This window comes from Prionailurus viverrinus, chromosome B2 (genome assembly GCF_022837055.1).
Source record: "Prionailurus viverrinus isolate Anna chromosome B2, UM_Priviv_1.0, whole genome shotgun sequence".
In the NCBI taxonomy this organism is placed as follows: Eukaryota; Metazoa; Chordata; class Mammalia; order Carnivora; family Felidae; genus Prionailurus; species Prionailurus viverrinus.
Window position 1 is genome coordinate 58,401,012 of NC_062565.1, and position 27,215 is coordinate 58,428,226.

Sequence of the window (27,215 nt, forward strand, 5' to 3'; positions counted from 1 at the left end):
AAACTTATGAATGCACTAAAGCCTGCACACAGATGTTTATAGAAGCTGTATTTATAACTGTTAAAACTCAGAAGCAACCAAGATGTCCTTTAGCAGGTAAACAAACTGTGGTACATCTAGGCAAGGGAATATTATTCATCACTAAAAAGAAATGAGCTATTAAGTGATAAAAAGGCATGGAAAAATATAAATGCATATTTGAAGTGAAAGAAGTTATGTTAAAATGGCTATGGTATTAATCAAACTATATGACATCCTGGAAAAAGAAAAGCCAAGGAGACAAAAAATCATGAATGACTGCTAGGAATTAGAGGAGTAGAAGGGATGAGTAAGTAGATCACAGGATTTTAAGGCTGTGAAAATACTCTGTATGATACTATAATGGTGGACACATATCATTATTCATTTATCAAAACCCATAAGATGTACAACACCAAGAGTGAACTCTAATGTAAAATACAGATTTTGGTTGCAATGACGTGGATGGAACTAGAGTGTATTATGCTAGGCAAAATAAGTCAGTCAGAGAAAGACAAATATCGTATGATTTCACTCTTATGTGGAATTTAAGAAACACAACATGAACATAGGGGAAGGGAAGCAAAAATAAAATAAGATAAAAATAGAGAGGGAGGCAAACCATAGAAGATTCTTAACAAACCAAGGGTTGCGGGAGGGATAAGATTCTTAACAAACCAAGGGTTGGGTGGGAGGATGGGCTAAATATATGATGGGCATTAAGGAGGGCACTTGTGATAAACACTGGGTGTTATATGTAAGTGATGAATCACTCAATTCTACTCCTGTAATCATTATTACACTACATGCTAACTAACTTTAATTTAAATTGAAATAATAATAAAAGCTATAGACTTTGGATAATAATGTTGTTCATCAACTCTAACAATTCTGGTGGGGGATATTGGTACTGGGAGAATGGGAGTATGGAATGGATTTTGGAATTCAGCCTATGCTTGCATTTTGAAAAGTAGTAGCTCAATAATATCTTTTGCCCATACCTCCATCAATATTACATAGAGATATCTATCTTAATATAAGTGAATAAAAGGTATGGTGTAGAGGAAAGAACACTAGTATATAAGTGTGGGCATTTAAAATTCTACTCCCAACTCTCCAATGGATTCACAATGTTATCTTAGGTATGGTTTTGCCTCATGCTATAAATTTTGAAACTGAGTTTCAAAGAATTTTCCATCTAACCTAGGTCTAAAACATTAAACCTATTCTCCTCTGTGGCAATATATGATACCAAGAGTATTCTGTTTCTACCAAAATACAAACATTACTCCACTACCATGTTTAAACATGACACAGACATATAAAGAGGTGGACAACCATTACCCATATTATCTAAATAGCTCTAAAGTGTAGTCATAATTCTACTATACTTCTTTTATCAATAATAATAACTAGTCTGAGAGATTTAGATTGTGCATAATGGCTATGCTATATGTCTGTTATATAAATTGTAAGACAAGTTATTTTTAATATTCTATTTCTAAAAATATTAAACTGCATTTCCCATAATAAATATATTTATTTACTACAGAGAATGTCCTCTTTGCATTATTAAAATACATGTTTTCATTCAAATTTGCACCTTCCCTCCTTCTCCAAAACTTTTATATATTTTGGGTTGTAAAACACTAAGTTACTGTATTGCTGAGTATGCTGAGAACACACATCTCTGTTCATGGTGAAACTAGTCTTGAGAAGCAGATTTTTTAAACTGGCTATTATATATTTAGACTTCTCATTATCAGTACTGATCAATCCCTGAAGGTAGGCTTTTCAATATGAGGTACCGATGAAGACTTAATACTTTTGGGGATACCTTTCTAACCCTTGAGAGGAAGCCATAATCTTCGTCCCTCGAGAAAGCTCTTCTAATCACTATTTTACTCAGGGTTTGCCAATTGCCTTATTACTTTTTTAAAGTTTGTTTGTTTGTTTGTTTGTTTATATATTTGGAGAGCACATGCACAAGAAGGAGTGGGGCAGACAGAGAGGAGGAGACAGAGAATTCTAAGCAGGCTCTATGCTGTCAGTGCAGAGCCTGATGCAGGGTTCAAACCCACAAACTGTGAGATCATGACTTGAGCTGAAACCAAGAGTTGGACGCTTAACCAACTGAGGCACCCAGGCACCCCTTGCCTTATTATTTTTAATATTAGTACTACATAAACAGTATCCTAGTTAATGTCTTCATTTCCTTCAGCATACAGTTTCCTGCATTTTGAACCCATTGCTGAATGCTGTATTATACCCTACACATTTGTCTCCTTCACTCAGATGAAAACTCTCTTTGGTATGATATTGAAACTAATTAATTTTTACATTATTTTGAGGATCTAGTGTAGTGCTCTGCACACAATATATGCGCAGAATACGTTAAGGCAAAGCATCAAATTTCCTTTAAAACAAATGTTCTTGTTTGTTTCTTTGTTTGTGTATTCAAGTGTTTGCATACGGACCTGTCCTCTTTTCCCTAATTTGAATGTTAAGAACAGTGTGTGTTCCTATATACGGTATATGATTTCCAAATACTTTGCTATGGTGAGTGTCCAAAGGATATGCTGTTTATTTTAGATGTGTTTTGACTGATCAAATGTATAAATAACTTGAGCTCAAATATGAATAAATATCAAAAGCAATAAAACATCTCTTTAAAAAAAAGAAATTATGAGTTTAAGAACTATACTTCTGCTTCCTTACTTCCTATATGGAGACACACATATTTTAATTATTTAATAGGCGAATAACGGGATCTTGAACACAATAAATACTTGTAAATATTCATTAACAACATCAATGACTTTATATCATGAAAAATAAACAACAGAACTCTAGACAAACATCAAATCAAACAGTCTATCTTGCTATCCTGTGTCTTGCTTTCAGGTCTATTTATAAGATGACATTTAAAAATAAGAAATTGCAAATAGACTGGACTGCTGTAGAACTCAGAGCATTTTTTCCTTATTCAGAAAACAGAGTTTCCTCCCCTCTCCTCCATTTTGTTGAATACAAATACAGCTTCTATACTACATAAAGATTCGTTTTAATTTAAAGAATGCAATTAACACTTTTGTTGACCATCATTTGCAAAATGCAATAAGTATGACCCATTGACAGTCATTGGTTAATGTATGGTATGGATCAATATTGCCTGGTGAAATTCATTTACTGAGGAAAAAATGAGCAATGCTGATCAAATAAAAGGAGGAAGATCACTTGTCTTGAATTTTCTTAGCAAGCTTAGGATATTCAATAAGTTGTGTTCTGTCATTTACATTCTTTTGCAGAGCATTTGAATTTTAGAATAATATCAGCACTTTATGTTTTGATTCACTTTTACAATCAGTTCTGCTAAAAAGAATAATCCACACTAATTATCAGTTTGTCAGAGACTGTCACAGCCCTAAACATTATAAAAAACCCGAGAGTTCAGGTCTTTCATATTATCTACTAAAATTTAATTCTTAGAAATACGGAAAAAAATAGATTACTATCCCCCTATTCAGTAGGGGCTATTTAATTCTCAAATTACTCTTCATTATCAAACAAATAATAATTGCAGTAATATTAATTTTCTCTAATCACATAAACATGCAGCTGAGTTAACATTTTTATATGGCAATGTAATTAGTGAGAGTTTTTAAATAAAATAGCCTAAATAGAAAGTATATAGAATGTGGCATTTTTCTGGAGATCTATTTGAATAGGGACATCAGAGAGAAGGTAACATAAACAGACTTAATGTAAAGAGAATTGCTATAAATTATTTTAATAAAAGGCTTAGTAGTTTGTAATAAGGTCTGCTGTATCAAGTTATATTCAGAAATTCAATGCTCAGATATCCCCATTAATCTGATATATTTTAATGCACTTTAACACAGATTACATGTGGTAGCAACTGGTATACTTATTTGTGCGAGATAATTTATAATTTTTTAGTTTCTACATTTTGTGGGGAATTGGATGCCAGATAAATTGGCATCTTTTCCATAAAAATGTCTAGCAACTCTGGAAAATGGAGCAATCATTTGAGGTGAGAGACCTGGGAAACTTAATTAGAAAAAGGAAATCAGTTTTTTAAAAGATACACTGAATTTCATGAATGGAGGAAAACTCACCTCATTTCCTTATTAAATATGTCCCTTAAAACAGTAATAAAACTTCTGGTTTCTGGTCTAGCTTGCGAGAAGCTTGCAAGTCATCCTTCCCTTCTTCATAAACATAAAAAGCTGAACAAACTAAAAATCAAGAACTCTCCTTAGACCCATCAGAGAATTGAAGTCACAAGGAAAACTGCTCTCTGCCAAATTAGTGGGGCAGTCAGGTAGATACAGAGAATCATAGCTCACCAAAACAGACACTCAGGAGCAGAACCCACTGCTGGAGCGAGTAGCAGGGCACGAGAGCACACTGTAATTCTCAAAATGCTGGACAATCTTGAGAGTTCAAAACTCCAGAGGTGTCCAGTCTTAGGGGATCCTCCATAACTTTCCTAAGTTTTACCTCCACGTTCTCACAGTGAAGATAGGAGAAAAATCCCTTTGTGCTTCAACAGGGGGAGAGAACAGCCATTTTGAAATTCTGCCAGAATATTATGTTCTTCTTAGCAAGGCCTGAGCTGAAGGAAGACTATTTTACCAAAGCCTAATCAATCTGGGAGAAAGGAAATACCCAGTTCTAGCCTCCTGAAGTTTTCTTGTTGCGTCTAAGGGAGAGGAGGACTGAGAAGCACATGTGAACGTCACAGCCCAGGCGTGAGGCACAGTCTCACTAGAAGTCAGACCTAATCATAGAACTCTTGAAAGCTTCTCCTCCCTCCACATGTTAACTACATCAAGAGAGGTCTCTTGTAATAACAAGGGGTATAACTAAAAGAGCTACACATCTCATGTCTATTTAAGAAGTCCTAAGAAAACCCAATGATTACGGGGAAGATAAAAACAAGGTGATATCAGCAGAAAATTTTAGCCTCTGACACCTAATAGCTACAGCAAACAGCAAACATGGCCTGACTCCTAGCCAAATGAAAATAAAGTCTTACACTAAAGATCTATTTATCTCAGTTACTTAGACCCAGGACACCATGTCTGGCTATAAATATAAAATTATGAGGCATATTACAAGATGAAAAGTACAATTTGAAGAGACAGAAGAAGCACCAAAATCACACTCAGGTATGGGAGAGATTTTGCAATTATCAGACTAGAAATTTAAAACAACTATGATTAACATGCTAGGACTTTGATAAAACAATTTCAATTTCAATGACGACTAAAATAAAAAATATATGTTATATTCTGTGCTGTTAAGGATACTAAAATTATACCAGCTTGAGTTCACAGCCTATCAGAGTGGACAGAGAAATAAGCAAATATTTTACTAGAACATGTTAACTGGTGTAATATTTAGTCTCTTTCTCTCTATTCTGCTGCTAGAATGCCATGCCCTATCCCCTCTGTGAATTGTCAATTATTCCCTATGTCCACTCTTTTCATGTTCACCAAACTCTACATGCACACTTAATCCTAATCCTAATACAAATAAATTTACTCGTCTTCTAATCCATTGAATTGTTTTGTTTCTTAAGATTCTCTCAAATTTTATACCTTTCTGTGAATGACATTCTTTTAAAGAATATAAGAGGGGCGCCTGGGTGGCGCAGTCGGTTAAGCGTCTGACTTCAGCCAGGTCACGATCTCGCGGTCCGGGAGTTTGAGCCCCGCGTCGGGCTCTGGGCTGATGGCTCAGAGCCTGGAGCCTGTTTCCGATTCTGTGTCTCCCTCTCTCTCTCCCCTCCCCCGTTCATGCTCTCTCTCTCTCTGTCCCAAAAATAAATAAAAGTTGAAAAAAAAATTTTAAAGAATATAAGAAATTAAAGAAGTTTGACATCAGGATTATGATTCTTATTTTTTTTTTTTTGGTCATATCCCATTTACTCTCAGGATTAGTTGTAAAAGGGAGAAAATAAATTTAAGGCAATTTTTCAATGATCTTATACATTTGTCATACCTGTTTCCAAAATAGTTTTGTCATTCTCTTATTTCAATATTTAGGATTCTAACTTGGCAGTAAAATTTCTGTCATTCCAACAAAGACTTTAAACATTTTCTTTGATTTTCTTATAGTTCTTCAAAATATTTTGCGTTTTATTCCTATTGATAATTTATGTTCTATTTTCAAGGATATACTTTTAAGTATATCTAATTTTAAATGTCTGTACTGTTAGACCATTGATATGTATAACATTTAAATATTAAATTATTTTTCTTTTTTTTTTTTATTTTTTTTAATTTTTTTTTTTCAACGTTTTTATTTATTTTTGGGACAGAGAGAGACAGAGCATGAACGGGGGAGGGGCAGAGAGAGAGGGAGACACAGAATCGGAAATAGGCTCCAGGCTCTGAGCCATCAGCCCAGAGCCTGACGCGGGGCTCGAACTCGCGGACCGCGAGATCGTGACCTGGCTGAAGTCGGACGCTTAACCGACTGCGCCACCCAGGCGCCCCTTAAATTATTTTTCAATAAATCAAATTTCCTCTATCTTTATCTACTCATTTTAGAACATGACTAATGCATTAACAAAGTTGAATCTCCCTTACAGCTTTTTACCCACTCTCTCTTATAATAGTAAGGTGTTTTTAGTTCTGTTTTAGCTTTAAAGTATTTGAGAAAGTATAAGAATATTAATTTCAAATTAACTTATTAAATGTGTTACTAAAATATAGATGACACTTCCTTCTACTTAGTAGACTTGTGGTTTTATAAAACCACATATTTTTCAAGATTTTTATATTTTCAATATATACTAATATATAAGTATACTAATATACAAGCATTAATTGATTCATATTCCAATGTGAAAAGTTATATCCCAGGGTATTAACTATTGAAGGGTACTTGGTAGTAAATTCTTTGTGTTCAATAAAAACATTTATGAAATGACGATTTATTTTCTATATACCAGTCTGTATTGGCAGGAGAATTTAGTTAAAAAATAAAGGATTTATTTCAGATTGTTTTCTTTCTACTATCTCTTTGAGGAAGCCAACATTGGTATCATCTGAGGCATCATACAATTAACTTCTTGCCACCAAATACTTTCCACACTCACGTATCAGAGTGCCTAAAATTCTTCCCCAAAGATAGTCCTTCTGTGATCACTAAGAAAAACACCCTTCCCCAGAGCAGAACCAGGGTAGGAGGACTCTAAAAATTCAGGAAGGTGGCAGTTCTGGTTTAGCTTATACATATCTCTCTCAGCCAGATGAACCTTGGGAATACCCTCAAAAGGGAAGAGTATCTGACTGAAGCACAGGCTTTCTCAAATTATTTTTTGATGACAGTTACTGACCATTTTCCATTCAATTCCTTGACTACTTCTGGAGACTCCTACTTCTGACTCTTCCTTTCTCATCTTCCAGCTCTAAGGAGGCTGGTTCACCCATACTTGTGCATCTTTCTTAGGCACTGGGCAGGTCTCATCTTCCTTTTAAGTCTGATTCCTTAATCTTGCACTGGGTCATCTAACTGTGTGTCCCCTCTAATTATGGAGCCTTAATCTCATCTTAGACTGGTCTACCTTTTAATGACATTTATAAATATACATTTAAAATTCCTGACATCATAGTCTTGCCAATTGCTGTTCCCTTACTATATTCATGTGCTGTGGTCAGTTTTAATAAAGGATTGTGGTCAGAAGCTATTTTTTAATAGAGACATTGCTACCAAGGTAAGTCTATTCCAGTGCTAATGGAGTTCGGGCCAGTCCAGACTTGCAAAGAAAGCAGATTCATTCTCCTTGGACATACAATACTCTGAGCCCAACTCTGGAAGCAGTGCTATGCCCTTGGGCAAAATAGAGGTTCTGCCAAGACTCTGACAATATTAAGTAATTTCTCTACTGGCATCCTCCTTCCAAATGCATTAAAACATTAAAGGACAATACATTAAGTGACTTGCACCTTAGTGTGAATCAATTTATCAGAATGCTTTTCTCCTGAAAGGAAAGGCTGAGGGTGGTTGTGATGAATGGACAAGAAAGGAAAAGGGAATGCTGAGAAGCAGCATGTACAGTCAGAGAAAGAAACACTAATATTAACTTTTCCAACCTAATTTCTCACCAAATAATTTTCTATTATTCACCATATTTCAGAAGCAATGAAAAAAGTATCACAACAAAACCATCAATAGTCTTTACCACAAATCCAGATATGCATAAACATTCTGAGCCAAAGTCAGGTTCATTTTCTATGCGTATTCCATGCACACACAATTTGGAAATGCACTCCTCAAGTCCATTATCACAGTGATGTCCTGACCACCCTGTTAAACACAATCACAAAACATATATTCAATTTTTAATAATAATATAATAAATAGCTTATGTATAGTTAACAATACTCTTACTATTTTTTATAATTATACTTGATGTTTTATATAAATTATCACAGTTTATCTTCATAATCATTCTATCAGGTAGTATTATTATTATCTCTATTTAGTAGATGAGAATATTAAACTTAGAGAATATAAATAATTTCCCCTAAAATTACACAGTTATATAAAAATGGAAGCAAAGCATATGTAAAATAAAGTTTTGGCTTGTACCTATGGTGCCGTTCTACATCACCTATCCAAATATCTTTATTTTACCTTGGAATAAATACATAGAAGGTAATGGAATAAACAGATTTCATACTTCCATTTAATATGAATCTTAAAGGAAAGCAATTATTCCATATTCCTGGATATAAAATGTTTTCTTGTAATACTTGTAGCATTTTACAGTAAGTATTTCTTATGCTGTACTTCTACAGAATTTAAATAATATGTCTATGTTCAGCTCATTATCAGCTGTAAGAATGCTTAAACATTGTAATATTCCAAATTAAAACATTGTGTGTTTGCCCTTTTTCTTTGGCTTTTGCCATTATTTTATCACCAACCTATCAACGAACATTGCTAAGCTATCCCCAAGATAATATTAAAACTATAGTTTACTAGTTATACATTAAGAACACTTTTAAAAATCACTGATTCTTTCCTATAAGGGATCTATTTACAATGATCCTTAATATGTTAGGAACATTTTAACTTGAAAATACCATTCTACATAGGGACAATAAGTCTTTAGAGGCAGCTGTTACTAGCTGCCTATCTATACTATAATTGTATACTGCCTATGTATACTATAATGCATACTGTAATTGCAAATATTCAAGCCTTATTTTTCTATGTATTATTCAACAGCATTTAATCTGACCTCTGGCTATCGGGAAATGCATTCTTATTCTTGTTCCTGCTTAGCAATATAGTCTCACTGTTCCCCTTTGATAAATTATAAGAGAACAATTACATAAGTATTCTGAGGTGCTTAGAAGTGATTTAATGCAAAACAGCATTGTAAGAAGAAAAATACGACACAAGTTTAAAAGATTTGGCAGAGTCCAGATCAAACTCAGAATGAGGTGCCAAAAGACTAAATTTACCAAATCCACATCCAAGACTCTTTTCACTTCACTTCATAATGCTCTTTCATATGCTGAGTTGATTCTGTAGGCAACTCTACTATGGAGGCTATAAAAGGTGATACAGAAAAAAAAAACATTTTTGCAGGGCTTATAAAAAGCCACTATGACCAGTCTCTCACAAGGTTGAATATCCAACATATTGTTGAACATAAAAGCATATTCCATAAAAATACTTACATTGATTAACTGTTCTTGTAAAAGTCAAATACATACAAACTTAATAACATTGCTTAGCGATATACATATATAAAATAAAGCTCTAAAGAAGAACAGTAGGGAATGTTGAATATAAAGCTCAGAACAGTCACTCTAGGGTAGGGGGATATTAATGTATTCAGTGAGTAATATAGATGAGGCTGGAATTACTGCTAATATTCTATTCCTTGAAGCCAATGGAAGGTACACAAATGTTTATTATATTGTTTTATAAAATAAATATTCCTTAATTATATATTCTTTTGATTGAATAAAACAGTTCACAATATAGTTTAAACAATTAAAAATGGTGATGTATTTTTCCTCTTGCTTCTAATATTATGAAGGACATTACAAAACTTTAAACCATAAGATGAGAACTGTGAAAGAAAAGAAAATCATTATACCAGTTAAAAAGACAAGGAAGACTTTATTCAAGAGTATTTCAATAAGAAAGAAAGAGATTATTGAAACAGGGGAAAGAGATGGAATTTAACTGCACTGAACCAAAGGTAGGTGGGAGGATTTTCAAATGCTGGAGTGAGCTAATGGGAAAATACTGGAGGATACTGGGCTGGGGGAGAGGTTGGTCAAAGTGCTTTGTATATCTGTGTTTGGTACTTGTCACTTATTAACAGTGGGCTCCTAGCTTTCCGCAGATCCTAGTTGGGGAGGGAGAGGCCCCATCCTTTTCTGTAATTACATTTCAAAAGGATGACTCCCTGGTACTTGAGAAAGACATTTCTGGGTTGTAAAATTGGCAAGAGGCTGAAAGAAAGTTTACATTTCAGGGGCAGAGAAAAAAGTTACAATTACTAGTTTTCTAAAGCAAATGCTCTGAAGAAAGGGAGGTCAGGGGCATGGAGTCTTGAGGCCTGTCTAAAGTGCAGTTAAGCTGCGGGGAACATTATGGATGTGTTGCTCAAAAACGACAAACTAGGATACAATATAAGCTAGTCAAGATTTAGCACAGGAAACAGAAACCACTCTAGGTATTCAAGCAAAAAGAGTCTTAATAACCAAGAATAAGATGCTTCCAAAATTATTAGAAGGAAGGGTTGTAGGAGTAACTCTAAGAACCACAGATAGGACTCTCTGGGAGATACTACCTCAACCATAATCAGGAAATTGAGAAACATAAAAGCCAACATTGGAATTACTCAGTTTAAGAACTCATTGTACTAAATAAAGGAAGCTGGATTACCAGGAAGCAGCCAGCACGATCTCCCTGGCTGCCCCTTCCTACCCTGAAGCTAGTGATTGAACACTACATTGTAGAGTCCCACTGCCATTCCAGATGGTTCTGTATTTTAATACAAAGTCAGAGACTCAGAAAATCTCACGTGTCCATGATCTTATCCACCATATGAAATTGCTAAGACATCTAGAAATGATCTCCACTAGATCATCTACATTTCACGTATATTTATTATTGATGGAATGCAATTTCTATTCACATCAGCTTCAGTGGAAGTCTAGATACTGCAGTTTTTCGTTTTCTTGTCTCTGTAGTACAGAAACCACAATAGACAGTAATGGATGCTGAGTGCCAATTATAACCATTAAAATAGATGAATGGTTAAAGAATATGTGGCATACTTACACAATGGAATAAATACAACTTGGCCATAAAAAACAACAAAATCTTTCCATTTGTGACAACATTGATGAACCTGTAACAGCACTTCAAACAGTCTTAAGAGTTAACTTGCTGCAAGTTAACATATTCCTTACTTGCTGACGTAAGTCCCTTGATGTATAACAGAATTAATTTATTTTCTTTGATTTGCAGGCCACTGGACTTAAGGAGTGAAGAACCAGAAATTTTCCAGGTCACAGAAGCCAGCAAGTCTGTTTGAAGCCACCTCGGCTGTCTGATTAGCCTACCTATTTATTGTTTAGCAAATTGTTTTTCTTTCTAGGTCACATAGATGATTTTACTTAACTCCCTTTGTGTATCTGAAGACCTTGCTGACCTTCGCAGAAAGAACAGAGTACTGTTACACATCACAAAACACAAACAGAAACCCCCCCTTGCTCAACTCTGGAGAACTGAGAAAATGTAGCTGGCATGATTGAGTCTATATGAAATCAAGAAATATTGTAGGCCACTGTACTCCCTTTGCTAATTAAGTTCCCTAAATTCCTTTAAAAACCCTTGGGCCAGGTGGAAACCTCTGGAGACAAGAGTCTGCCTTCTCCCTAGGTTGCTGGCCTCCTGAATAAAGCTCAAATTCCTTTCCAATCAAAAACTTGTCTCTTGGGGCGCCTGGGTAGCTCAGTCGGTTGAGCGGCCGACTTCCGCTCAGGTCACGATCTCGCAGTCCGTGAGTTCGGGCCCCGCGTCGGGCTCTGTGCTGACAGCTTGGAGCCTGGAGCCTGTTTCGGATTCTGTGTCTCCCTCTCTCTCTGACCCTCTCCGTTCATGCTCTGTATCTCTGTCTCAAAAATAAATAAACGTTTAAAAAAAATTAAAAGAAAAACTTGTCTCGAGTAATGGCCTTTCAAGGGAGGGATAGCTGAACTTGGGCTTGGTAACAGACCTATTAAGCTAAGTAAAATAAGTCAAATGGAGAAAGACAAATACTGTATGATTTCCACTCACATGGAATTAAAAACAAAACAACAAGTAAGCAAAATAAAATAAAAACTCATAGATATAGAGAAAAGACTACTGGTAAAGAGACGAAGGAAGTTGGGGGTGGGCAGAATGGATAAAGAGGGTCAACTGTATGGTGATGGATGGTAATGAAACTTGAGGTGGTGAGGTGGTGATCATTTTGTAGTGTATACAGATGTTGAATTTTAAAGTTGTATATCTCAAATGTATATAACAAAATGTTTTAACACAAATATTAATCATAATTTGAGTCTATTATCTCAAATATATGTGCTTTGGTTACTAAAGGTCAGTGGAAAATAATTTATAGCCTTTTATCTTGTTGCTAGAAAAGATGTTTCTTTTATACGTATATATAATGAATATATATTTAACATATGTAGTTATATGCAATTATATATATATACATATGTGTATATATACACATCTATCCAATTTTATATATACACACACACACACACACATATATATGTATACACATATATACATATACATATATACATAGATGTATATACACATATATACATGTATACATGTATGTATATACATATATATGTATGTATACGTATATATGTATACGTATATATGTATATGTATATGTATATATATGTATATATGTATACATATATATATATGTGTGTGTGTGTATATATATAAAATTGGATTAGATTCAGATCTTCTTCCAGGGATCCAGTCTTTGAAGTAAAAATTCTTTCAGCTTAATAATATGCATTAGGAAAAAAAAAAGGTAATGAAGAGAGATGGAAACTAGCAATGTAATAAATAGTGAATAAAATTAGCTTGTATTTTTTAAATTTTTGGTGGATGTGGTATATTCACAGGCCCCAGAACTGGCTACTTGCTGTGAAAGCTGAGGCAAGTTACAAGATCTTGCAAAAGGAAATAGCCATGTACCTACTTCATAAACTTATGGTGAGATTTGAGTGAAATGATCTGTGCAAATTCTAAACACAGTACATAGTAAGTTTTTTTTAAAGAAACGTTGGCTACTATTATTTGTTCCTGGTGCCATGCTTAACAAACTCTATGGATGAGTTTATTTTCCAATTTTGTGAATGAAGAAACAGATACTTTGAAAAGTAAAATTTACATGGGCTAATGGGCTCAGGCTGTCTCATACAAAAATAATATATCTTAACTATAATTCTATGTTTAGTGCTTTACAACGTTTTAGGTGATTTCCTCCCCCCCCCCAATTTTATCATGAAATTGAGAATCAGAGGGTTTTACCAGGTCACAAAGCTGGGATTTGAACTTTATTCTACCCAGATTCCAGAAGTTCTTTGCTCAGCACCTTGCTTAAGTACACTTGGGATTGTGGCATTTGGGAAGAGCTTATGTATGTAAATAATGCTTTTTCACTAGTTTTGTTTTGTTTTGTAAAAATATAACAAAGTAAATAAATAAGATGATGTCCTTGTAGTGGTGTGGGCAAGGTGATAAGAAATGGGAACCAATTAAGGGAATATAAAACAGACAAATGAAAATTTGGTGGGTAAGATTAAAAAAAAAAAGGTTTAGAAGCAGAGAAGAAGAAAACATTCCTTGAATCCTCTGTAGTTTGATGTCCATATTTAATAAAGTAACCAGATATTCAGAAAAGAGTTTTCATTAGCAATCCAGAAAAGTAATCAAATCATTATGGTGTTAAACTCAGTACTAATGTATTATTTTCATATACAGTAGAAATTAAGTAAGTGCTTCCAGAATAAATCATATCAAACAATGAGGATATAAAATAAAAAAGAGAATTTAGATGTCAGATTGTAATAAAAATAAAAACAAATTAGACTAATTTTAAGTTGATTACAAGTTTTTAAGTACATATACAACTGGAAACACTGACCTGTTTTAATACTACGATTCTCTGTTGTAACATAGCAGTTATAATAGAGTTTATTGATGAAAATAAAAGTCACTATTTGAAAGATTTATGTATTTTACTTTCATTTCCTTTTCCCTCTCAGCACCAAGTGCTAATCTGGGGAAATAAAATAAAATAAAATTAAACCTAAACCTAAAATAATTCTGTCTTACTAGTTAATGTATTATTCAGTAATTGAATGACAAATTAAAATCATTTTTTTCTTAGTCTAATTCTAGGATATGTAGAATAGATTTTTACATCTAAATCTTCATGACAATACAATAGTATACTTTCTTTATTTCATATTAATGATATTTCACTTTTTCATGGGTCTTGATTTAAAAAAAGATCATTATGTATCTCTTCTGTTCTGAATACAAAAGTCATATCCCTGAGTTATTAATTGTGAGTATTCATGGAAGAAACTATTTGTTTCTGTTTCTGTGTTTCGTTGCTCCAAGGACAATGCAGCATTTCTGTTTCAAAATGAATAATGCTATTTTAAGAGCAAAATGTGTATCCACAGTTTATATCATCACCTATATAAACACTATTACAACCCTCCTGAGCATAAAAAGTGTCTGGGGAGAGTGACTGCCCCAGGGGCTGAGAACAACTCTGGGTGAGGCATTCACATTTGCAATACAGAGATTGTTCTCTCAGTTTCAATTTGCTTTTAATGGGATAACTGTGGTTTCACTTACTGGGTGTTAAACATTTTTATATAACACAATAAATGTGAATATTGAGGCCAAAACCAAAGTAAGCATGTTTTACTTAATAAAATAATCTGAATGCTTGTATTAATACTTCCATGAAAATGAGTTCACTAGCCATTGAGTTCACTAAGCAGGCAGAGGAGGAGCTCTGTGATTAGGATTGTCCTGAATGCTGTTCAGGTTGTAACCTGCACGATGATCTCATGTGGAGAGGATGAGTGAGTTCTGAGATGGAACCCGTCCTTCCTTGTCAAGTAATGTACCTAGGTATCTTGGAGGAAAGGGCATAATCATCTGTCCCCTTACAGTGAGGGAGGGGCTTGTGGTAACTATAGTCCCATCTACGATTACACAACATTGGCCAGCATCATAAATGGACTGTTCTTTTCAATAAGTGCTGAACACTCTGTGAGGTTCCACTAGAATACAACTTCTCAGACAGGATTTGGTGGCCCAAAACTAAATAACATTTAGAGTGTCTTTAACCTACTTATATCAATCCAAATTTCAGTTGTGTTTTACAGATATATCTAGTGAGGAAACTGGCATTTAATTGTTTGAACTCTGTTCTGTTCAGAATATTCCAAGTCCCATAGATCCTTATTTGAACTATAAAGTAGAGGAGATGGAGACAAAAGGATAAATTACAAACCTTGAGTTACAGTGAAAGAGTCACCCAAGATTATGACAATGGTGGAAGAGCTGTTGTTACATGAAGACAAAATAATTCTGATAATTGGTAATATGATGTGAACTTAAGATTTTCAACTGATGAAAATAAAATATGGCAGTAATTTATAGTACTTAACTAATTTAAATTTTTTAAATGTTTACTTATTTTTGAGAAAGAGAAAGAGACAGAGCACAAGCAGGGGAGGAGCAGAGAGAAAGGGAGACAAAGAATCCGAAGCAGGCTCCAGGTTCTGAGCTGTCATGACTCACAGAGCCTGATGCTGGGCTCGAACTCACAACCATGAGATCATGACCTGAATGGAAGTCAGATGCTTAACCAACTGAGCCACCCAGGTGTCCCTATAGTACTTAACTAATTTAAAGACAGAAGTAAATACGTAGTGAAGGCAGGCTTCTATCAGACACTGTGTAAGGTAAGGATGATGACATGATGTAGACCAGAGCCTAAGAAAGAATTATCAACATTATTTAAGGCTGGTTTCCTCCAAGGATAAGAGAAGAGTGGACCTGTATAAATCAAATTAATTAGCCTGTGTGTCCTTCTGTGACATTTGGGAAAATGCATGTTTATATGAACTACTCAGAAAAATGGTAAGTTATCAGTTTTTGCTTATCAAGCTTTTTAGGAGATAATCAGACTGATGTGGGCAAGCAACCTTCCTGAAGAAATCTCATAATGGTTAGAATTGCTAACATCTAAGACTAAGCTATAAAACACTGGTAGATCTTACTGGTAAAGTTCCTTTTAAAAAAATGGTTGTCAATTTTATTTATTTTTTATTGTAGTTAGAACATTTAAGGTGATATCTATCCTTTAGCAAGAGCTGTTAAGTGCTTTTAACCATAGGCACAATGTTGCACCATAGATCCCTAGAACTTATTCACCTGGCATAACTGAAACATTATGGGAAGTTGCTATTCACTTGAAGGCCCTTCTTTGGGGAACATAAAAAATGAGTGTATAACACCAGGTCAGACTTCCTGGCTCTGAATCTCAGCTTTGCCACTAATGTGCTATGGGAGATTACCCAAAGAATCTGGATTACATTTTCTCACTGGTAAAAGGAGATAATAATAGTACCTTCTACATAAGGTTGTTATAAAAGCTAAATGAGTCAATGCACATAAAATAGAAAGGTGTCCATTTTCTAGTATTGTTATTGTAATTGTAATTTCCAAACACATAAATGTCAAAGTCCTCCCACATTTGGCTGCTTTTAAAATCTAAAATTCGGAACACAAGAAAAAGAAGAACTCAACAATGGGTAGATTTTCAAGGACAAAAATCGTAAAGAAAAGAATGAGAATTATATCAAAACCAATTTATGTTGAGGGTGGAAAAAGGTAGCATGAGCACATTTTGGGAGATGGTGGTTACATGACTGGCTGTAGTGGTAGTTACACAACTTTATGCATTTGTCATAACTAAAGAACTATATGCCAGACAGTAAATTTTACTATACACATTTTAAAAACCCTGAAAAAAAACCCTCAGCTAGCTATGCTAATAAATAAAATGAGGAAGGGATGAAAAGTAATCTTCAAGAGAACAACTATTCTTCAAACAAAGTTACTCTTCAAATAACTTTGGAGGAAAGGTACATCAGTATGATTCAGAGCCTTGCCTGGAAAGAGCCCTTGGGAGCAGGGACAAGGGCCTGGGAGGGTATCTACAGCATTTTCCAAGAATTTGTTTGGTTGTTGTTTACTTTGTCTTTGCTTTTGTGACTAGACTGTGAAGAATCTCAGGCTTGGGGTGCCTGGGTGGCTCAGTTGGTTAATCATCTGACTTTGGCTCAGGTCATGATCTTGCAGTTTGTGGGTTCAAGCCCCGCACTCTGTATCTCTCTCTCTCAAAAATAAATAATAACATTAAATTTTTTTTAAAAAAATAAAAGAATCTCAGGCTAAGTCAAAAGTACCCGCAAGTTCTGACTGACACCTAGCAACACACATGGGTATCATTTTTGAGGAAGGAGGTCTTCCACTTTCTACTATGGACTGGTGAGAAGCACTCAGAATGGGGCTTCATTTGAATGCTACACCTGCTTCAGAATGGCTCCATACTTCCAAGTGAATCTACAGTACTATAAATCTTAACCTAGAGCATCAAAACTAATCTAGCAATGGCAAGATACACATATTACTGTAAAAAAGAAACCTAGCAATTATAAGATATATATTGAAATGGTAAAAATGACTCATATAAGTGTTGTGTTTCATAACTGCCTTTGTAAGGTTACATTCATTGCTTGTGGCAACTATTATAGCATTTTAAATGTTCAGACCTTGATAAAGATATTTTTGCTTAAAAGAGACAAGCTTCTGAAATGGTGTTCATTGTTTTAATATCAGAGTTGAAATGTTTATTCTACTTCTTTTATCTGCAAGAGTTATAATTTTATGTCTAGGTGGAGATTTCAACATTCAGGTAGAAATGCTTTCAGATGCTGTATCTGATCAAATAAAATCTACAGAGTATGCCAAAACAGAGTAGTGTGCTGAGTAAATGTTCAACTTCTCAACAACATGTCAATGATACTCAATTGATAAGTGTTCGCTAGTTTGTATAATTTCACATAAACAACAGGAGCCCTACTACCCACATGGCTGCCTGGCTGTTATGCCCTCATGGGACCCAAATAACCAGAATCCCAGAACCCAGGGGGTATCAACAAACTGTCTCAAGTCCTCTGTGGAATCGGTAAATGGTGATTATTATTTTTTAGTGACCAAAAATATACCCCATGTATATTCCTGAGAGCTTATTACTTCTTGAGGAAATTAGGCATTCACCATCTCTTCTGAGTGGATGCACCTGAATGTTCAAGATAAGATGAGTGGCAGAAGACACAGGAAAAAAGCAACAAGTCTGCAAAGGTAGAAACTAGAAGAAAGAGAGGGAAAAAGATGCATGGACACAAGTTTTTTTAATCAATGTATACTTAAAAAGAATATGATCAAAGGCAGAAATGGCCAAAACACCAATTATAAATTAGTCCTTAAATAAAATCAATTTACTAAGCGTGTCCATCTCTATACTGACCCTTGTTGGAGGTAATAATGATTTCAATATTGATAAGAGCTAACATTTATAAAGGACTTGCTGTGTGCCAGGCACAACTGACATAAAGATCAGGATTATGAAGTTTACACAAATGTAGAAAACACTTGTAGTAAGATATACTCTAAACACTAGGGTTTCCTACTAATAGCCTAAGTGATTGGTTACTAGCATCATAGAACATCCATTTCATATTTTTTAAGTGTGTTCATTGCTTAAAACTTGGTTGATAATTAACGTTATTGGTCGAGGGTATTGTCAAAATTGTATGCACACATACATACATAAACATATTTTGTAAATGTATTAAATACGCATTATTTTTTCAATAATTACCTTGTTGACGTTTGCAAATATATCCATTGATGTGATCTCCACAGTTTGCACCATTTAGACATGGTGATGAAGAACATTCGTTTATATTAATTTTACAAAATTTTCCAGAAAATCCAGGAAGACATCTAAGAAAGAAAAAAATATATATATACACACACACATACATACATATATATATAATATATACATGAGTCTATATTATGGAGTTCATATTTTTCAAATTTGAGTAAAATTAAGCACATGAAGTAGTTCATTATGGTTGGTTTATGAGAACTAATTTAGTTCAATATTTTCAATAAAATTAAGGCCTACTGACTGAAAGCAACCACAACCACAGATAAAGAGGGGGAAAAGTGCATAAGTATCACAGAGCTCAGTCATTTTAGATTTTATTCTTTTCATTCTCTTTCAAGTATATGTAGCTTGATATACATGTTTTATTAAAGTATCTATGCCTGTATTATAGAGATCATTGACTAAAGTTAAGTATAAGATCATAAACTTTTATTTATTTATTTTTTAATTTTTTTCAACGTTTATTTATTTTTGGGACAGAGAGAGACAGAGCATGAACAGGGGAGGGGCAGAGAGAGAGGGAGACACAGAATCGGAAACAGGCTCCAGGCTCTGAGCCATCAGCCCAGAGCCTGACGCAGGGCTCGAACTCATGGACCGCGAGATCGTGACCTGGCTGAAGTCGGACGCTTAACCGACTGTGCCACCCAGGCGCCCTGATCATAAACTTTTAAAATAGTGAAAACCTTGATAGTGTATAAAGTGTTTCACAAATATTTATTTTTTTAAGTTTTTATTTAAATTCCAGTTAGCATACAGTATAATATTAGCTTCAGGTGTACAATACAGTAATTCAACACTTATATACAATACCTGGTGCTGATCACAAGAGCACTCCTTAATCCCCATCACCTATTTCACCCATCCTTCACACAGTTTCCCTCTGGTAACCATAAGTTTGTTCACTATAGTTATAAGGTCTGCATCTTGGTTTGCTTCTTTTTTTCCCCTATGATCATCTATTTTGTTTCTTAAATTCCACAAATGAGTGAAATCATATATTTGTCTTTCTCTGACTGACTTATTTTGCTTACCATACTATACTCTACCTCCATCCACATTGTTGCAAATGACAAAGTTTCATTCTTTTTTTATGGCTGAGTAATATCCCATTGTGTGTGAGCATGTGCATGTGTATATATCACATTTTCTTTATCCACACAAATACTTGTGTGGGGAGATTCCCTAGTGACCCCTATTACCTAAAACCTGGACACATTTAAATTTATAAAATAATTTTAAATTTAGCATATAACTAAAGCCATTATAGAAGGCAATATAACATTTAAAGTATTGGTTCTGCTTATTCTTGGTTTGATAGTGATATTACCTTTCATCTGGAAATTCTCTCATTCAAATGTGTTTTCAGAGATTCAGGAATATACAACTGTACCTTGCCTTGAGCTGATATAAAAGGTTGAACTGTGGTCCCTAAACAGTATGTCCAAGTCCTAATACTTGGTACCTGTGATCATGAACTTATTTGGAAAAAAGGTTTTTGCAGATGTAACCAAGTTAAGGATCTTTGAGAAGAGCTCACCCTAAATTAACCGGGTGGGCCTTAAATTCAAAGACAACTCTCCTTATAAGAAGAGAAGACACATAGGGAAGAGGGGCATGTAAAGAAGGAGGTGGAGGTTGGTGTCATGCAACTCCAAGTCAAAGACTATGTGGAACTTCTAGAAACTAAAAAAAGGTAGGATTCTCTCCTAGCACCTATTGAGAAAGTGTGATCTGTTGACATCTTGATTTTAGATTTCTCTTCCCTACAACTGTGACCAAATAAGTTTCTATTGTTTTAAACCACAAGTTTGTAGTAATTTGTTATGTCATCCCTAGGAAACAAATACAAGGAATGGCATTGAGTGCATCTGCTTTGTTTCCTTTTCATATTATTCCTTCAAGGCTAATTTTATACAAACCACTAAAATGTCAGTTGTCAAACCATGGTCTAAGAAATGATGGAGGATATACAAACAATAATTAAAGTTCAATGTTCTGGAGTGTCTGTACTGAGTGCCTACACATGACAGATTTTTTCTGAATCCTAGAACATATGAAAAAAATTAAATTTTGTGTCTGCCTTCAATATAACCTGCCTAATTGAGAAAATAGAGAAGTAGCAAATTTTATAATATATTAAGGATTATAGTAAAATAATTATAAAATAAAACATATGGATAGGTGCATTTGGCTTTAGGAAGAATATATACAAAGATGAGAATGAGAACAGTGTAGCTTAATCGAGAAATTACAAGAAATTTTAAATGGCTGACACATAATATGTGAAGGCAAGTCTGGGGTGTTGATAGAAAAAAAAAGGAGGGGCGCCTGGGTGGCGCAGTCGGTTAAGCGTCCGACTTCAGCCAGGTCATGATCTCGCGGTCTGTGAGTTCGAGCCCCGCGTCGGGCTCTGGGCTGATGGCTCAGAGCCTGGAGCCTGTTTCCGACTCTGTGTCTCCCTCTCTCTCTGCCCCTCCCCCGTTCATGCTCTGTCTCTCTCTGTCCCAAAAATAAATAAACATTGAAAAAAAAATTTTTTTTAAAAAATAAAAAAAAAAGAAAAAAAAGGATAGATTAATAAATGGAGATAAGAGAATTCTATAATTTTAGATCTCAGTTTATACAATAGCTAATATTTACTGAAAACTTATGCACAAGTAACTTTTCTAAGGTCACGGCACTAGCAAATTACATAGTTGGAATTTAAAACCAAAAAGTGTGATTGCGTGGTGCACAGCCTATACTCATTATCCAAATTTGGCTCTTTATTTCCAGCACCTGTCTCTACCAAGCCAAAGCTAATAAATAATTATGTATTAAACAATCCATCATGTTCTAGCAACCCTAGTATGCTACACGCTCACTGAACCTAAATTGAAGACTCTGTCCTAACAACAAAACCTGTTTTAACTATGTATGGATGTATGAATTCATTTTTCACTAAGAAGTAAAAATCCTTGATAATAAATTACTACTAAGACTACAAACTTTCTTCTTTGTAGCTTCTAGAAACCCAATTCTTTTTAGAGGAAATTCTCTATTGGTGGTGTTCCCCTATGGAAAATAAACAAATTAGGGTTCATTTTGTTCATGACTGAAGTTTTCACTGCCTTTCCTTTAATATCATAAATTGTTCTTCAAAAATACTCTTATTAATTTAGATACTTGCCAGCATTATAAGAAATGCCTAGTTATCCACATTCTAATCCATCATCAATATAATATTATTTTTAAGTTACACTGCAAGGAAAAAACAACTATATGCCTCATAGTTCTTTTGAAGGAAGTAACTTTAACAATTATTTAATAGATTCTGTTTCTTAAAATAATTTTAGACTTACAAAAAATTTATAGAATTTTATAGAAAAGTTGCAGGGGTAGTTAAGAGAGTTTCCATATACTCCATACCCAGTTTCCTTTATTGTTAACATTTTACATTAATATGATACATTTGTCATAGTTAATTATCCAATGTGGGTACAATACAATTATCTAAAGTCTGTATATTATGAGGATTTCCTTAGTTTTTACCTAATGTCTTTCTCTTTCCTTCCTTTTCTTTAAAAAAAAATTTTAACGTTTATTTATTATTGAGAGACAGAGAGACACAGAGCGTGAGCAGGGGAGGGGGAGAGAGAGGGGAAGACACAGAATCTGAAGCAGGCTCCAGGCTCCAAGCTGTCAGCACAGACGCCGACGCGGGGCTTAAACCCATAAACCATGAGATCATGACCTGAGCTGAAGTCAGTCGCCCAACCAAGTGAGCCACCCAGGTGCCCCTCTTCCCTCTTTTTTTCCTTTCATTTTCTTTCTTTCTTTCTTTCTTTCTTTCTTTCTTTCTTTCTTTCTTTCTTTCTTTCTTTCTTTCTTTCTTTCTTTTCTCTCTCTCTCTCTCTCTCACTCTCTCACTCTCTCTCTCTCTCTTTCTTTTTGTTACAGCCTCTTATCCAGGACACAAGAACATTTAGTTGCCATATCTCCTTAGCTCCTCTAAACTGTGATAGTTTCTTATACTTATTGTCTTTTTTTTTAAGTTTTATTTCATTTGAGAAAAACCAAGACAGTGTGAGTAGGGCAGGGGCAGAGAGAGGGAGAGAGAGAATCCCAACCAGACTCTCCACCACTAGCACAGAGCTGGAAATGTGGCTTGAACTCATGCAACCACCAAATCATGACCAGCTAAAACCAAGAGTTGGATGTTTAACCAACTGTGCCACCTAGTTTTCAATTGTTTTTTTTTAATAAACTCCAGAGTTCTGAGAAGTATTTGTTGCTGTCCTTCATCTTGGGCTTGTTTGATGGTATTGTCATGATTTTACTGGTGATAGGAGTATTAGGGATAAAGATAGCAAAACTCATTTTCATTAAGTCATATCAAGTATACCCTTTAGAAGGAAGTAGCCATATACATCCCACACTTAGGGGTAAAGAGTTATACTATATTACATTAAGGGGCAAGTGTCTACAATATAATTTTTCTTTATTCATACATAAGTTTTGTTTATTGGAATGGTGATGATGATGCTCATCATCGTGAATGTTAAAATGTATTTGTGACTGTAGCTAAATATAAATATGCCATAGAACTGTGAAGTCTATGTAGTTACGTAAACTCAATAAAGAAATCATTTTGGATAATTTACAAAAAAAAAAAGCCCCCTTCCCCCACCCCCCCCATCCTGCACCAGAGTGCAGAGCACGCGCTGAGCATATAACTTCTGCCTTCAAGCTGGATTTTCTCCCTGACAAGATGGTTGAGGGCTGCCTGCTAATTCCTGACAGAATTAACAGCACAGCCAACAGATGAAAAGTGCTTTGGATCACTCAGACCAACGAGACCCAGATCCCATTAAGAAGTTTGTTGGACAGATCCCTGGTCCTGGTTGGAAAAGAAGCTGGGAGAACTTTTTGAGCCTTACGGAGCCATCTACCAGATCAACGTCCTCCCCGACTGGAGTCAGAACCCTCCCCAGAGTAAAGGTTGTTATTTGGTAACATTTTATACAAGAAAAACTCCACTTGAGGCCCAGAATGAACTCCACAATATTAAAACTTTACCTGGGATATATCATCCCATTCAGTTTAAACCTGCAGATAGCGAAAAGTCAGATGCCATGGAAGACCGAAAATTGTTCGTAGGAATGGTTTCGAAGAAATGTAATGAGAATGATATCAGTGATGTTTTCTCCATTTGGCCAGATAGAAGAATGCCAGATTGTCCCGGGACCCGATGGGCTCAGTCGAGGCTGTGCGTTTGTCACATTTTCTATAAGGGCAATGGCACAGAATGCAATCAAAGCCATGCATCAGTCTCAGACCATGGAGGGCTGCTCCTCACCCGTCATAGTCAAGTTCGCAGACACTCAGAAGGACAAAGAGCAAAGGCACCCCCAACAGCAGCTGGCACGGCAGATGCAACAGTTCAACACTGCCACCTGGGGGAACCTGACAAGTCTGGGCGGACTCACCCCACAGTACCTGGCACCTCTGCAGCAGGCCACCTCCTCCAGCAACGTGGGTGCGTTGAGTGGCATTCAGCAGATGGCTGGTATGAATGCCCTGCAGTTACAGAACCTGGCGACAATTGCAGCAGCAGTGGCTAAGGCCCAGACCTCAGCCACCACCACCAAGCAAACCCTTTGTCCACCACGAGCAGCACCCCAGGAGCCCTTGTAAGTCCAGTGGCTGCTTCAACCCCCAACTCCAGTGCTGGTGCAGCCACGAATTCTCTGACCTCTCTTGGGACTCTGCAAGGGCTGATGGGAGCCACTGTAGGACTGAATAATATGAATGCACTAGCGAGTACCATCAACAGACATAGCTCCCTGAAAACAAGGGGTTTGATTTGATCGCCTGCCTGTCCTTTCCTTGGTCTGCAAAGTAACATGCCAGTGGGAATGGCTGTCCTCCTCAGCACATGCTCATTACTGCTGTGCGAGGTCCTCAGGTCCGTGTGTACGCCTCTCTGCATCCCATCTGTTGTGCTTTGTTGGTATTTTCCCTACATTACCATGAGAGACTACAGACGGACTCTGTTGAATGGCAGAGAAGCTATGACTATGAAGTTCTTGTGTGGAGTCTATGTCATACAAATGTTGTTTCCGGCAAGGACAACAGGCTTAAATTATTTTGTTTTTTAATTGTTTCCAATTGGGGTAATAAAGGTATGTATAGTCCATGGGGAATTAAGAATGTGTCTAGTTTCAAACAGTCCCTACGAAACAGTGTGAACCAGGAAAAGTGTTTACTTAAACCAAAAATCGTGAACAAAGAAACAAACAAAAAACACAACTGTCTTCTGCTTAGCCTGTGCAGGCGCAAGCCCACAAGACGGCAGCGGTTGGAGCCGGCCTTCTGAGGCGGGCAGGGTTCGTCCTGCCGCTCTGAAGCCCGCATCTGTCTGCTTGGCAGCTGTCGGCTCCCACCCGGCTCTATCACAAGACAGTTGTTGATCATTGTGAAAATCCGAGGAATGTGCGCTCCCTTGACAAGACATCAAAAAATGTTGGATATGGATTGGTGGGAGCTCCAGCATGTGGTGACTGGATGGAATTACAGATTCAAGTAGATGAAAAAGGGATGACTGTGGATGCCAAGTTTAAAACATTTGGCTGTGGTTCTGCAACTGCCTCCAGGTCATTAGCCACAGAATGGGTAAAAGGGAAGACGGTGGAGGAAGCCCTGACCATCAAGAACACAGACATTGCCAAGGAGCTCTGCCTTCCCCTCGTGAAGCTGCACTGTTCCATCCTGGCGAAGATGCAATCCAGGCTGCCTTAGTGATGACAGACTGAAACAAGAATCCAAGAAAAGAGAGGTACAGAAGAAATGAGCCCTCAGCTAAGCATCCAGCAGGTCATATACACTGTTTGTCCACTCGCCACGCAATCACCGTAGATGTTCAGAAGCCCCTGACACTACAGTAAAAGAGCCCTGAGACATGCACAGCACTTGCTGGTCACATTGTGGCTCTAATGCAATCAAAATACACAGTTTACTTGTTCCAAATCCCGTGCTTTATTTCAGCCCACTTCTATTGCCTTAACCCAGTTTGTGTATATTTTGAATTGTGTGCATGGCCTGAAAACTAAAATCAGAAACGAAGTTTCAAGTATGGTAGTCCACGAAGTACACAAATGCCGAATTTCACTTGAACCTATCTGAGGAAGATTACCAGTAGAAGGCTTTGGTATGATTATTTGATACAGCCAATTACTGTACATAAAACAGGTTTGCATACATATATATAATAAAATAATGTAAGACCATTATTTTATTATATATGTATGCAAATCTGTTTTATGTACAGTAATATACACATACAGTTTTATATACATATATATGTGTGTGTGTGTGTGTGTGTGTATATATATATATATATATATATATATATATATATATATATATATTTAGTTCCAGTATAGAAACCCCATGTTGAGATGGTCGGGAGTAAGAGGTAAACGTTCAAGCAAGGATGGCTGGTTTCTCAAGGCTACGTGATAAATTTCACTTATATATAATATATATATTTCATATATATATTGTCTTGAGAGAAAACTGAAGGAGTAGCTAACAGTCTGTTAGGTGAAAGATCATTAAAACAGGTTCTTTGATTACTGATAAAGGTGTGATTTTTGGCAGATTTGTTGGAAGGCGTTTAAAGAAGTGAGTGATATTGGTATAATAAAACTCCTTCTAGGGGTGCCTGGGTGGCTGAGTTGGTTATCTGGCTGACTCTTGATTTCAGCTCATGTGGTGATCTCACTGTGAGTTCCATTACCATGTGGGGTCTGAGCTGGTGCTGAACCTGCTTGGGAGTTTCCCTCTGCCCCTCCCCCTGTTCTCAAAATAAATAAACTTAAAAAAAAACAAACCTCCTTCTGTTTCCCTATAGTTATGCATGTGAACAAGGTTTCTCAATGTTTAATCTCTGAAAATGGAATGTAGGAATGTGAAATATATATATATATGACATATATACATGAAATATATATGATATATATGTTATATATATGTCATATAAATGACATACATATGAGACATATATATGACA

General features: G+C 35.7%; 1 protein-coding gene and 2 pseudogenes across 1 annotated transcript in view; 2 read left to right on the forward strand and 1 right to left on the reverse strand.

Annotated features, from left to right (window-relative positions):
• The window catches only part of EYS (eyes shut homolog), a 1,626,372-nt gene that overhangs the window by 770,078 nt on the left and 829,079 nt on the right, over positions 1–27,215 (reverse strand). Inside the window, exons 21-22 of the mRNA XM_047860135.1 lie at positions 19,085–19,209; positions 8,237–8,361 (exon numbers count right to left, since the gene is read on the reverse strand). Of these exons, the coding sequence (XP_047716091.1) occupies positions 8,237–8,361; positions 19,085–19,209 (250 nt within the window). The remainder of the gene's footprint in view (positions 1–8,236; positions 8,362–19,084; positions 19,210–27,215) is intronic.
• LOC125165546 (CUGBP Elav-like family member 2) lies at positions 23,880–25,011 on the forward strand (annotated as a pseudogene).
• LOC125165548 (iron-sulfur cluster assembly enzyme ISCU, mitochondrial-like) lies at positions 25,080–25,994 on the forward strand (annotated as a pseudogene).